Raw genomic sequence first — 12,715 nt, forward strand, 5'->3', positions numbered from 1 at the left:
AACAAAAAAAACAAAACCAAAACTGCAAGCAGAGCTGATTGGCTCCAGCTGTTAAGTTAAGGTCTGTGTTTTTCAGCCAGCAGGTTCACTGGGTCACATCAAAGGCCTGTCTACCTCAGGATTTTGTATCCTATAGCAGGTACTTAGAGAGTGTATGAATAGGATATGAACAGTCATATGTAAATGTCATTTGCTGGGAGGGAAGGGTGGCGGAGGGTTGGATAGAATTCAGAAGACTTAAGAAAAATCCTTGGCTTTGTCGCAAATTTCATGTTACTGGTGGCAAGTTACTCGATCCACTTTTGCTTCCAGTGGGAGTAACACCTCTATTTCACAAGGCTAGCAGTCAGCGGATGCTTACTGTGAGGCATTCAGGTGGGAGTTACTTAAATACCAAGGCAGAGGGATTTACTGTGCCTGAAACAAACGGCAAGTGCAGAAAAGGTCGTCAGTTAAAGGCTCTCGCAAATAAATCTATCAGCAGTTTAGCAATAGTTGCAACCACCAAGCCTGCCTGAAAAGCAGCCTATGATTACAGGTCCGGGAATGCCGTGAGAAGGCTTTGCTCTGCATTCCCTTTGTGGAATGGCATATCTTGGCTTAGTGGGGTGACACTAAGAGGAAGATGAAGTCCTGGCAGCATAGCAGTAGTTTCATTGTGCTGTTGGTCTGTCCCAGGTGGTGTGGCAGCATGCGCAATATGAGCCGCTGTACCACATGCTCAATGATCCCGAGGCCTATGTGTTCACGTGCATCAACCAGACAGCGGAACAGCAAGAGCTGGAAGATGAGCAACGGCGACTTTGTGACATCCAGCCCTTCCTACCAGTACTGCGGCTTGTGGCTCGAGAAGGCGACAGGGTCAAGAAGCTTATTAACTCCCAAATCAGCCTACTCATTGGGAAAGGTCAGTTCTCCCCCATCGTTAGTCACACCAGGGATGTGGCAGGGGTGTTGGCAGTAGGTGAAACATGCTGCTGTCCCAGGTGGTATTGCTACTCATGGAGTGGTGATGGAGCCCTGCTTATGTAGTAGGTGAACTTAGCAAGTTAGGTCTCTTGTGGATCTGGTAGCGGAACAGTGTGTGTGCAGAGCCAAGAAGAAGGGTGATCTTTCCTGCTGGCAGAGGGCTGTAGTAATTGAGTCAGTGCAGTTGTGCAGAGTAAATAAGCAATTATTAGTAGCTTGGCTGACTTTTTGCCTTTTGACCAGGTATTAAGTGTGTGTTTAGGAAGACTTTTTCACAGACAGTTGATTATCAAAGGCTGATTGCCTCTGTTGGGTGTAAATGCTTATTTTATCTTTCTTTCTTACTCTCCGCTTAGGTTTGCATGAGTTTGATTCTGTGCAGGACCCAGAGGTGAATGATTTCCGCATCAAAATGCGCCAGTTCTGTGAGGAGAGAGCAGCAAAGCGGCAGCAGCTTAGCTGGGCAGCTTGGATGGAGTACAACTTTCCTTTGCAGCTGGAGCCATTGGCCAAAGGCCTTGGGACTGGCCCCCTACATACCCCCACCAAGAACATTTTTGTCAACGTCAAGTTTCAGTCTGGCGGGGTAAAGCACAAACTTTTCTGACAGTGTGTGACTGGTTTGTGCTTTTCCTTCAGGCATTCGGAGACAGAATAACGTGTGCATGGACAGTGTTTCCATGCATTCAGTGTTCGTCTTCATTCTCCAGACCCTGTTGCCTGTGGGTATGGTTGAGAGGGAGCCTTTGAGCCTCCAAGGGAGCTATTGCCCCTCTTGAACATGTGTTGTGTGTCCTGGTTAGCTGGTAGCTGAGGTTACTGTGTGCACATGTGGTGGCAAACTTTTTATTTATGGGTGGGAAAGGAGTACAGAATCCGATATATAGTTTTCCTTTTGAAGCGTAAGAGTCTGCTCAGCTCATGCTCAGCATGCACTGCTTGCAGGCGTTGGTCTGTGTTGCCCATGGGCCCCGTTCTTCCTACTACCCTTGGTTAATGCCGTTTTTTGCATGTTGAGCCTGGACATGAAGCAGGAATCACCTCAAGGGGAGGAGAAGGACCTTCCAGAGTGGTGTGTTTGAACACAGCAACCCTAGTCACCACCTGCTTTGCTGGTGGAATAGCAGTAGGAATACTTATAACGACTTGCAGCCACACATATTGGTGGTGGTGCTTATACTGTACTTGAAGTTCCTGATTTCCAGCCATGTGCTTGCGCTGCTGAAACATGCTGCTGCCCGGTTTGGCAAGCATCACTACTTATTTGCTAGTATGTGTGTGGGGGAGGGGAGGAAGGGGGGGTAATTCTGCCTTCGTAGCCTTCTCTTTACTATGTCAGCAACAGGAATGTTGTTACTTCCCTGCTGAGCTTTTGTTGCTCTTTGTGGTGATTTCAGCCCTTTGCTGATATTTGACAACTCATGCTGTGTCGTTGGGATTGCAGGAGAGCTTCACTTTCCAGATCTCCCCAAAGGAGTTCCCCATCACATTAATGAGCTATGCTATCAAGAAACAGGCTACTGTCTTCCGCCACGAGACTGTGGAGAACCCAGAGGATTATACCCTGCAAGTGAATGGAAAATGTGAATATCTCTATGGGAACTACCCCCTGTACCAGTTCCAGGTGAGCCCTTTGTCTTGCTTTGTCAGTGAGTCTGTTCTCACGTGACCTCTCGCTGGGAGGACAGGGTGAGATGTGTTGTCCTGCATCAAGGAGACAGTGCTGTTTGCAGGATTGCAGCCCGTTGATGGCAGGAACCTGGATACTGCCTAGGGTAAGAGGTACTCTTGAGACCCTAATGGATCCTTATGGTCTTGCAGGGCAACTGATCTAAGTCCATCCCATCTGTTTATAGATTATGGTTCTAAAGGTGTCTGTTTGCTTGCATGGTGAGCTGAGAGTGCTTCTCCTAGAAGTTGGGCAAGTAATCCTCTATCCTTTGTTCCTCTGGTAGGGCAAACTGCTGTCAGGAATGCTGAGTCCTCAGCAGATTCCCTTAATGCAGCTATTTGAGTGAGTGAGTCAGCTGATGAGATACCAGGTGTAATGTACATCACATTCTTGGTACTATCAACATGTGTCCAGTGGGATGTGGGTTTATAAAACCAGAGGATATAATTTAAAGCCGAATTTTGATGGCTGCTGGGTCCTTTCCGTATGTCATCCACCTGTTTCTGCTTCAGCTAGTTCTGCTTTGCTTCGCTGCTTTGCCTGCCTGGCGCTGTTTCATCCATGCTGACTCTGTCATGTCTTTGCAGTATATCCGCAGCTGCCTACACCAAGGCCTAACGCCCCACCTGACCATGGTACACTCCTCCTCTATCATTGCTATGAGAGATGAGCAGACCAACTGCATTGCCAACGCCCCAAAGATGGCTGCCAAGCCTCCCCCGCTCCCTAAGAAGAAGGTAAAAGGATATAGTGACCCAGCCTGGTGACTTTCAACACATCTATTGATGAAGATGTTAATGTAGTCTGGGAACAGCTACTGCAGAAGTTGATTCGCCCTTACTCTCTCGGGACAGGTTCCTAGCAAGGCCCTTAGAGCTGGGGATTCCCAGTCTTCCTGCTTCCTCCTGCAGTACGGTGCTCTTTTCTGTTGGGGCAAAAAGTGCGTGATGAGAGGTGAAGTCTGGGGGTAGCAGGCCTGGGAGCCAGGAAAGCGGATGTCTTACTCTCAGCTGCTCTCCAGAGCAGCTCTTCAGCTTTCCTCCTTGCAGCCTCACTCAGCCTGGGCGCTAGCAGGAGCAGCACTGGCTGGCTGTGGCAGCGGGTGGATGCAGAGGATGTCTGGCTCCCATGCCATCTCTGACACACAAACTACATGCGGCCTCATTGCTGTGTCAGTACCTAGGTCTGTAAAACGGAGCTGTCTTTATAGAGCACTTTTTGGATTGACAGTGCTATTTAAGAACTCTCAGCTAATGTCCAGAGTGCCTCTCCTGAACTGGATCCTTGGGTGTGCATTGCCTGTGTAGGTACAATAACACCACCTAATTCCATCTCAAGGGAATAGAGGAGTTAACAACGTGGGGGTAAGAGGTAGTCCTGCTGTTTTGGGAGGCACTGGGTTGAGAAGTCTCTGAGCTGTTTCTGATCTGAGCTGTTCTTTCTCTCTAGCCAAACTATGGTTCTCTCTGGTCCCTAGAGCAATCCTTTTACATTGAGCTGGTGCAAGGCAGCAAGGTCAATGCAGATGAGAGAATGAAGGTAGGTGCTGACTCAGTTTGGGGTTTTTTTTTCTTTTTTTTTCTTGGTTTGGTGTTTTGGCTTGCTTGCTTTCCCTGTTGCCTCCGTCTTGTTTATGCGTGGTGAGGAAGACAGGGGCTGACTGCCTGATGTCACGTGGTCCTTCATTATACTTCATTCAGCTCTTGGGCAGGTTCTAAGCTGCAGGGCAACAGGAAGGGGAAGGGAACTTGCTAGCCAGCAGCCCAGCAGCGCATTCTTAGAAACGTCCTTCTGCAGGAGTTTCTGAGTAGCAAGCAGAGCTGCTGCTCTGTGGTGATGTTTGCTTGGCAGTGGTGTGGAGGGGCAGAGAAGGCTGCAGAGAGCATAAGAGAGGAAGCTCAGCTCTGAGAAGAGAGAACGATGGGAGAGGTGACTGGTAAAGTTAGGGCAGAAAACATGATACAGCCCTGGAATATACAAGGGGGACAGGCCAGTTAGGCGAAGGGGAATGGCCACCCTTCAAGAAAGGAAGAAAACAGGACTAGAATATATCAGATATGTAGGTGTCTCTAGGGCAAGGCTTTATGAAGAAAAAGGCAATGAAGTTCTTTCTTCTGTACAGTGTCCCAGCATTTGCAGGGAGTTCTTCCTGGGAAGGACTCCTTGGAGTGCAAGAGCTGTGATTCAGACTAGCCAGCAGTGCTGTAACAAGAAGCAAAGCTGAAGATAGGCTTGACCTATCAGCTGTACAGAGATCTGGCAAACTGCGGAAGCAGTGCAGATTTGCAGACAAACGGGTGCCCAGAGACAACATGCTGTTGGCACTGTGCTGCAGGGTTGGGCCCAGGCGTTTCCATGTGCCGTTCCCCTTTGCTGTTGATTTGCTTGCTCTTTGGCATAAACACTTGCCTAGCTCTTGGTGTCCGCTCCTCCTTTTCAGCATGACTGAGGTTCCTGAGTTTTTGCAGCATCTCAGTGGGCAAGGTTTGCTGAATATTTAGATTGCCTGGTTTTACAGGATGAAACTTGTAATACTCTTAGCAGTGGGTTACCCACACATTTTGCAATGATTAAGCAGGTCTTGCAATCCCTATGTGGAGTAAAAAGATAACAGTGCCCTTGCTGAAGTTGAGTAAAGAAGGAGATTAAAGTACTTTTTAATGTTTCAGTGAATCAGAGGAAAGAGACAGGAGTAGGGCATCCTGTTTCCAGGAGTAGACTCTTTGTCCCATTCTTCTTCTAATCAAGTGTCCTTGGCAAACAGATCAGGTCCCTGTAGATTCATGATGTTCTCTTTTTTTCTCCTTCCCTTAGCTGGTGGTGCAAGCAGGTCTTTTTCATGGCAATGAGATGCTGTGCAAGATGGTGTCAAGCTCTGAAGTGAACGTATGCTCAGAGCCGGTGTGGAAGCAGAGGCTGGATTTTGATATTAACATCTGTGATCTTCCCCGTATGGCGCGGCTCTGCTTTGCCCTCTATGCTGTCATTGAGAAGGCAAAGAAGGCACGTTCCACCAAGAAGAAGTCCAAGAAAGCTGTAAGTAAAGCCAGTGGGGGACTGAGCCAGGCTTGCCAGGGCTGGAGGGCACAGGATGCCATTTTGAGCCAAATACCTTTTGCTTTCAAAAGAAGACTTATAATAAAAGAGCCTCACAGAATGATGGCCTGTAACTTCCTCAGCAGGAACAGGAAACTGAGTGGCTGCCTTTAGGAAAGGATGTTTTAACTGTAATTTCTTCTCCAGAAAGACCATTAGGAAACATACCCAGCATGTAAATGCACATAAAGTGGAATCATTTGCGTTGGTTTCTCTGTTTTGCTTTCCCACAACTTCCTTGTTTTATAGCTGAGGTTAAAACCATCTTGTATGTTGCATCTTCTTTCTAGTAAGGTCTTTCATGCAAGTCCCTCATGGGGCAAATTAACAGCCAAGAAAGGGGAAGAAAATGAGGAATGTAAACACTGGTTACAGCGAAGCTTTAGGTGAGGTAAAATTTGAATTGCAGAATCTTCAAGGTTACTGCTCAGATGCTGCAAACTGAGGATGGGAAGTGTTAAATTCACTTTGGAAGCTCTTGTTTTATGCTTCTGATTCAGAGATGTAGCGATTTTCTCCTCTATCCCAAAACTTCTAAATCATAATAATAATTCAATAACTAAGAGTAAATCTGAATGCGATCTGCTTGAATGCTGATTTCCTGGTGCTGTAACTTCAGTAAGCATGATGCTTCCAGCTCTTTGCATTTGGAGTTTTCTTTGTGAGGAAAAAACACCCCCGTTTCTCTGTAAATGGTTGTTTCTGCAGCCATAAAAATACTGTCACTATGCTTTAAACAGGGAATTAGTCATGCTACTTTTACTAGAGTGCAAATAAAATTGAGGGATTGACAAATGCTGTCACAGAAGATTTTAGTAAGCCTCAGTTCTGTTAGCTCGTCTGTGTTGCTGGTAGGTTCGCTGAGCTCTACTGCCTTGGCATCAGTAAGGCTCTCGGGTTTACAGTGCATTAATATCTAGGGACTTTGATGCAATCCATGACTCCTGTTTGTATGGACCGTTTTCCAGGTTGGACATTTCAGACTGGAAGTGTTTCAAGGCGAGGACCAGGATCAAGTTTTTATTGTTGTTTTTGTACTTAAGAATAACAGAGCTCCAGTTCCTGCTGGAGGCTTTTGTTGAACAGAATATCTGGTTCATCCACAGGCTGCATTTTTTGTAGTCACACAGGAACAGTTTTCAGTTCTGAAGCAGTCAGAAGGAAATTCTGTTGGTTCTGATTGACAAAACAAAGCCAGCTTGGTTAGCTGAGTTGATAGGATCTTGTTCATGTGTGTTCTAGTAATGGGGAAAGGTGGATGCATTCTAGCTGGCTTTTAATGTAAAATTTACAATGTTTGCTGGACCTGAACTCTGCAGAAATGGATTTGTCTATGTGTTTGCATTGTAGCTCTGAGTGAGGTGCCCAGATCTTGTTTAAAATAGTTAGTGACTGGAGGTTCCACTCAACTGCACCCTGATTTTTATTACTGATTAATAAGCTTTTTGCTTACTGCTTAGTATTCAGAGGTTAACTACCTGCATGTTTTCTGTGCAGACAGTCCAGCTCAGGAAGGTGGTACTGAATCATTTACTTCCATGAAAACAGGCAAGCCTGCAGACTGACTGGGATGAGTCAGAGAGTTAATGTCACTGGTTGGCTTTCAGTGTGTCTTAAGTCATGCAGGAGATATTTCTGTCCTTGTGATGCTGAATTGTTGCTCTGCTGGACCTTATCCACCAAAATCTTGCCTTGCATTTTGGCAGGCTCTATGTTGTGGTTTGATGGCATTTAGTTTGATGGAAAGGGTTACTGCTGGTGGTGGTATTGTGTTTGGCTTCTTCCCATGGTCTGGAAGCTGATGTCTCAAATGGGATCTTGCTGGAGAGGCTTAGTCTAATCAAATCAATGAAAAGGTTTATGAGAGGCCATTTGGAAATGAGCCCTTTTGTTGTATAAAGGGAAAAAGCTGATATCGCTAGCTCCCCTAAGTCCGTTGGTGTGCCTTCTGGGGAAGGCTGATATGTGCTCTAGAATGTCACAGTGGAACAAGTACAGTCACTGTGTACTTGTACTCACATCCTCACTGTGGATCTCTTCAAATATAATACTGTTTGCGGGTACATCTCACTAGGATTTTGCCTTGCAACCTCTTGGCAAGTCATTTTTTGTGCTAGTACACGCTTAAGCCTCAGTGTTTTCCAAGCAGTTGGGTAAAATGCTGGTGTGGCTGTAACTGTTATGTGAAGCAACTGTTCCATTTGGGGAACCTGAGTGCAGGAAAACTTAGGTAACTTATAGAATCTGTTGCTCTAGTGGCAGATAACTGGGTTGGAGCAGGGAGACGGGTTGTCTTTCTCGGCCATGCCCCAGTCGCTTTGCTTATTGGAGTCTTCCACCTCCCACATGAGCCTGGTTTGTGCTACTGAGTTGGGCTTGGGCTTTTGGGCTTTTTTTTCCTTTTTTTTTTTTTTTTCTTTAGTGGGGGCAATGGCAGCATAAAGTTTGAGTTCTGTAGAAAGATGGTGTTTATTGTTGTACCATTATCAGATATATCTAGGATTCTTTGTCTAGTTTTCTGAACTCATGTCAACTGCCACATTCCCTGTTTCAAAGCTAAGGTTCTTCTCCTTTCCCTCAAGATGTGAAATACATGAAGTATGTAAGTTTTAGCCCCTTCAAATACGATTGACTGTAGAGTAGCAATGCCTTATTGGAAACCTAGAGATTCTTCAGGTGGGGGCGAGGGGATCAAACTTGAGACATTTGTGAGGAGGTTTTGGTGCCATTCAGCACTACAGAAAAGACTCCAGCTTCTGGTAAGTATCTGAATTTTATGCCATCTTGTACTCTGATTTTAGGTGAACTTAGAAAGTAGTCAGTTAGACATGGCCAGTGCCTGGGGTGGTGTAATCTCTACAGCAACTCTTTGTGGTGAGGGCATGCCTACACGCTCTGGAATGTGAAGTTACCTGCTTACAGCATTCTGCATAGGGATTTGCTTTGCATAGGTTAGTTCCTCTCTTCCCTCCATCCAGCTTTTGCAATCACAGCACCCAGACCAGTTTCTTTCTTTGCCTTGCAGGACTGCCCAATTGCCTGGGTGAATGTTATGCTCTTTGACTATAAGGACCAGCTGAAAACAGGAGAGTGCTGCTTGCACATGTGGTCCTCCTTTCCAGGTATGTCAGGAGTTAGAGCTACCGTATTGCTGTGTCTTTAATCCCCACCACAGAGGTGGGATGTCTTGCGTTCTGTACTGCTGTCCAGTAGGTAGTAGCAGGGGCCGGAATAGCTCAGCTCAGAACAATAGTGTTACAGTAACATCCTGTGCTAACAGTCCCGCTACAATTACTGCTGTAAATTGCAATGGCACCTAGAGCCCTGCCAAGATGAAGGCCTTATTTGGCTTGGCATTGCACGCGTGACGTAGGAGGTAGCTGCTCTCCTAAAGATAACACATATTCTTGCATTGTGATGCTGGGAAAATGAAGTGACCTGCTCAGACCAGTGACAGAGCTGGAAACAGTTCTGTGCCCTGCTCTCTGTGCTAAATCTTCAGAAGATTAGGGTTTATGGGTTTATGTACTTTGCTTTTCAGATGAGAAAGGGGAACTTCTGAACCCCATGGGTACAGTACATTGCAACCCCAACACAGAAAGTGCAGCAGCCTTGGTCATCTGCTTCCCCAGCATTACATCGCATCCTGTATATTACCCGTCATTTGAACAGGTAGGGGACACAGATGCATTTTGGGGAGCTACAGAAATCTCCCTAGCTTTGCTGGATGCAGGAGCATACAGCTCCACTGCATCTTGGGCAGTCATTGACAAGGGATGATCAGGTACAAACAAACCCGACAAATGGATATTTTTAACTGAAAACTTGTCTCTTTCTCTTAATCTAATATACCTTTGGGCAAATAATTTTCCAAGTGTGAACTACCGAGGTAAAGCTGCTCTTATCTGTGAGCTCTTCTTTACACATAGTTTTAACCAAGCTGCCTTTAAACTACAGGCAGCATTATTGGGCTCAATAGGAAGAGGAATAGGGGGAAATCAGTGCAAGGAGACAGCTTCCTCCCTTTCGGCATAGAGTGCTAGCATGCCACATGGTATGGGAGTTTTCCATCTGTCACTGCAACTGGCCAAACATTAAAAGAAGAAATGTGCCTGTTTCAGGAAGGGAAGGAGTTCTGCTCTTCCAGGGACACACAAACCTGCTCTCCTGTGATGCATGTTCTGGCTCGGAAGCTTTAACAGGTTGCACCAGCGTGCAAGGTGGCTTGGGCAGTGCTGTCTGTTTGGCAAACGCGTGCCAGTTCCAAGAACCTGGAATGGCTTGTGTTAGCCGGGAGTTCAGTGACCAGTGCCTCCTTTCACTGGCCATATGAGCATGGAGATGTGCCCTTCTCAAGGGGAGGACTTGTCCCTTGATTCTCAGTACCACTGGGGAAAAGGCCCATGGGCAGTTAGGTTACACCTCAGAGCAGAGGGGTCCCTGTAAGCCCGTTTTCTATTAGAGAGGTTTGACTGCCTTCTCCAGAGGTGGCAAGGGACTGGTCTCTTAATGCAGCATAAACACCTGAAGCGATGATGAGCTAGGATACAGAGGAAGTGAGGAGCCTTTCTCAGACTCTGTATTTGTGTACCAGCTGCTGGAGTTGGGGAGAAATGGAGAACAACCCCGTGCTGTGCTGGAAGACCCTGAGGAGGTGAGTTTCTGGCATCAACAGTTCTGCAGTTGGTTATGTGCAAGCCTGGTTTCTTAGATCAAGTCACATGTTGCCATCTTACCCCCCAACCAGCTTTTTTCATCAAACTGGGCCATGCAACCTTGTGGCCCCAGTCCTACGGTGTCTCCTTGGGCTGAGCAAGCCCTCTGGGTTGAGACTAAGCCCTGTGTATGCTCTTTCCTGCAATTTCCATGAGCAGAAACTGCAACTGAAGGAGATACTGGAGCGGAGGAGCCACACTGAGCTCTATGAGGATGAAAAAGATCTGGTCTGGAAGATGAGGTATGATATCCGTGACCAGTACCCACAAGCTTTGGCAAAGCTCCTTATCATCACCAAATGGAACAAGCATGAAGATGTTGCCCAGGTGAGGGTGCTGGGGCAGGAGAAAGCAAGAAGTCTCGGTACTGCCAGGCGGGGTCCCCTGTTTGACAGATCTTGCATGTATATGTCCCTGTGCTGTGTCGGAGAGGCCAGCTCAGCCGGGGGTGTTTGGCCCTGTCCCTGCGTAGGTGGTGAGGGCAGTAAGGTTCAGTGCTGGTATCGCTGAAGCTGAGGGGGATTTTCTGTTCTCTCCCAGTCCGTGTGAATGCTGCTGTGTGCTGAGTACTCAGTGGAGTTGAGGTTTGGCTGTTACCAGCTCTGTCTGGCTCTGTGTGCTGTCCCAGACTCAACCCTCTGACCAGCAAGGGAGTGTTTAGAAAGGACGAAATTGAAGGCAAGAAGAAATCGGCTAAATTCACAGCAAGAAAAGGATCTGGAATGGCTATTCTTAACTAACAGTGAGATACCAGCACCGGCTACCTCAGGGGTAGGGTCAGTGGATTTCTTCCACTGAGAACATTAGATGTCAGATAAGGATGGTCTCTGTGCTGTTCATCCCTCCTTACTTGAAGAGCTTTGACAGGACCTTCGAGAGGTCCCTGTCCGGCCTACATTGTTATGCTGAAGAATGAGGCTTTCCCCAAAGAGCTTGTTCCACTCACTACTCGCACCACAGCAAATGTAACCCTGCCATGGACTTGGGGGATGACTTCACCTGTCAGCCTCTCTAGTAAGTTTAGACTGATGGGTTGTGACCTGGCATCTGCAAACTGGCCCTGTAGGATCTATAAACAGCAACTAAGAAGAGTGAGAAATTTTTCTTTTCTAAGGGGTCTGCTCTTTCCTCACTAGAATTTTAGGGGCATATAGATTTTTGGCCATTGTCTTAAAAACCTTGTTCCTTCCCCCTCGCCTCTCCCTATACAGATGATTTCCCTGCTTCAGACTTGGCCAGAGCTGCCTGTCCTGAATGCCTTGGAGCTGCTGGATTTCAGCTTCCCTGACCGTTACGTGGGCTCCTTTGCTATCAATTCATTAAAGAAGCTGACGTAAGTGTTCAAAAGGGCATGGGGAGTCCCTTTCTATTTACATTTAGGGCTGCTGAAGGGGACTACTACATGTGTATTATTATCTATTTACATATATTATTATCTGTTTACATTTAAGGCTGCTGAAGGGGACTGTGGACAAGACTGGCAGTCTTTTCTATATTTTTTTCAGGTAACCTTGTTGCAATAAAGATGACTTTTTCCTTTCTGTCCCCAGAGATGGTGAATTGTTCCAATACCTCCTACAACTTGTCCAGGTGCTTAAGTATGAATCCTACTTAGACTGTGAATTAACCAAGTTCCTACTGGACAGGGCATTATCCAACCGCAAGATAGGCCACTTCCTATTCTGGCATCTAAGGTAAGGAGCAAATGTCTTGGGCTCTTTCTCCATAATCAAGTGAAACCACCATTTACTGGATTCTTGATTGCGCTGTGAAGTGAGACAACAAGCAGGTGTGTGCGTGCACGTGTGTGTCTGTGTGGATGCTGCTGTAACTATTTAAAGGCTGTTGGCTCTTTTTTACCTAGTATCTTTCACTGGAGTATTTGTGAGATTTCCTTGCTGTGATTATCAAAATCCAGGAAATGTCAAATCTGGCCTCAACTGAAAATGACTGTAAAAATGACATTGCTGTGTCCCCATTGCTCATTCAGTAGATATGAACTGCTGTTTTTTCCTTGGGAAACTGATTGAGGATTATTTCAGAAGGACAAAAAAAAAATTTTTTTTTTTTTTTGGCAGGGGTGCTGGTCTGTTGTTTTCAGTGTATGTGTGGATATATATATATGTGTGTGTGTGTGTGTGTGTGTATATATATATATATATATACAAAAAAAAATAAAATAAAAGATATGCATGCCTGGAATTGAAATTTACTTTGGATGGTCATGGCCACCTGCCAGTTCTGAATCATAGGCTCTGAACTG

At 46.2% G+C, this 12,715-nt stretch overlaps 1 protein-coding gene across 6 annotated transcripts in view; it reads left to right on the forward strand.

Annotated features, from left to right (window-relative positions):
• Positions 1–12,715, forward strand: part of PIK3CD (phosphatidylinositol-4,5-bisphosphate 3-kinase catalytic subunit delta) — a 35,664-nt gene that overhangs the window by 9,591 nt on the left and 13,358 nt on the right. For all 6 annotated transcript variants that reach the window (XR_010392842.1, XR_010392843.1, XM_064525563.1 and 3 more), the window contains 12 exons: positions 679–907; positions 1,326–1,555; positions 2,414–2,593; positions 3,229–3,378; positions 4,091–4,180; positions 5,456–5,677; positions 8,763–8,859; positions 9,279–9,409; positions 10,332–10,391; positions 10,612–10,779; positions 11,664–11,785; positions 12,003–12,146. Coding sequence is in view for 4 of the 6 variants with exons in the window: in XM_064525563.1 (XP_064381633.1) it covers positions 679–907; positions 1,326–1,555; positions 2,414–2,593; positions 3,229–3,378; positions 4,091–4,180; positions 5,456–5,677; positions 8,763–8,859; positions 9,279–9,409; positions 10,332–10,391; positions 10,612–10,779; positions 11,664–11,785; positions 12,003–12,146 (1,823 nt within the window). In the remaining 2 variants the exon portion in view is untranslated. The remainder of the gene's footprint in view (positions 1–678; positions 908–1,325; positions 1,556–2,413; positions 2,594–3,228; positions 3,379–4,090; positions 4,181–5,455; positions 5,678–8,762; positions 8,860–9,278; positions 9,410–10,331; positions 10,392–10,611; positions 10,780–11,663; positions 11,786–12,002; positions 12,147–12,715) is intronic.

The sequence above is a fragment of the Dromaius novaehollandiae genome, chromosome 24, assembly GCF_036370855.1.
Source record: "Dromaius novaehollandiae isolate bDroNov1 chromosome 24, bDroNov1.hap1, whole genome shotgun sequence".
NCBI lineage: Eukaryota > Metazoa > Chordata > Aves > Casuariiformes > Dromaiidae > Dromaius > Dromaius novaehollandiae.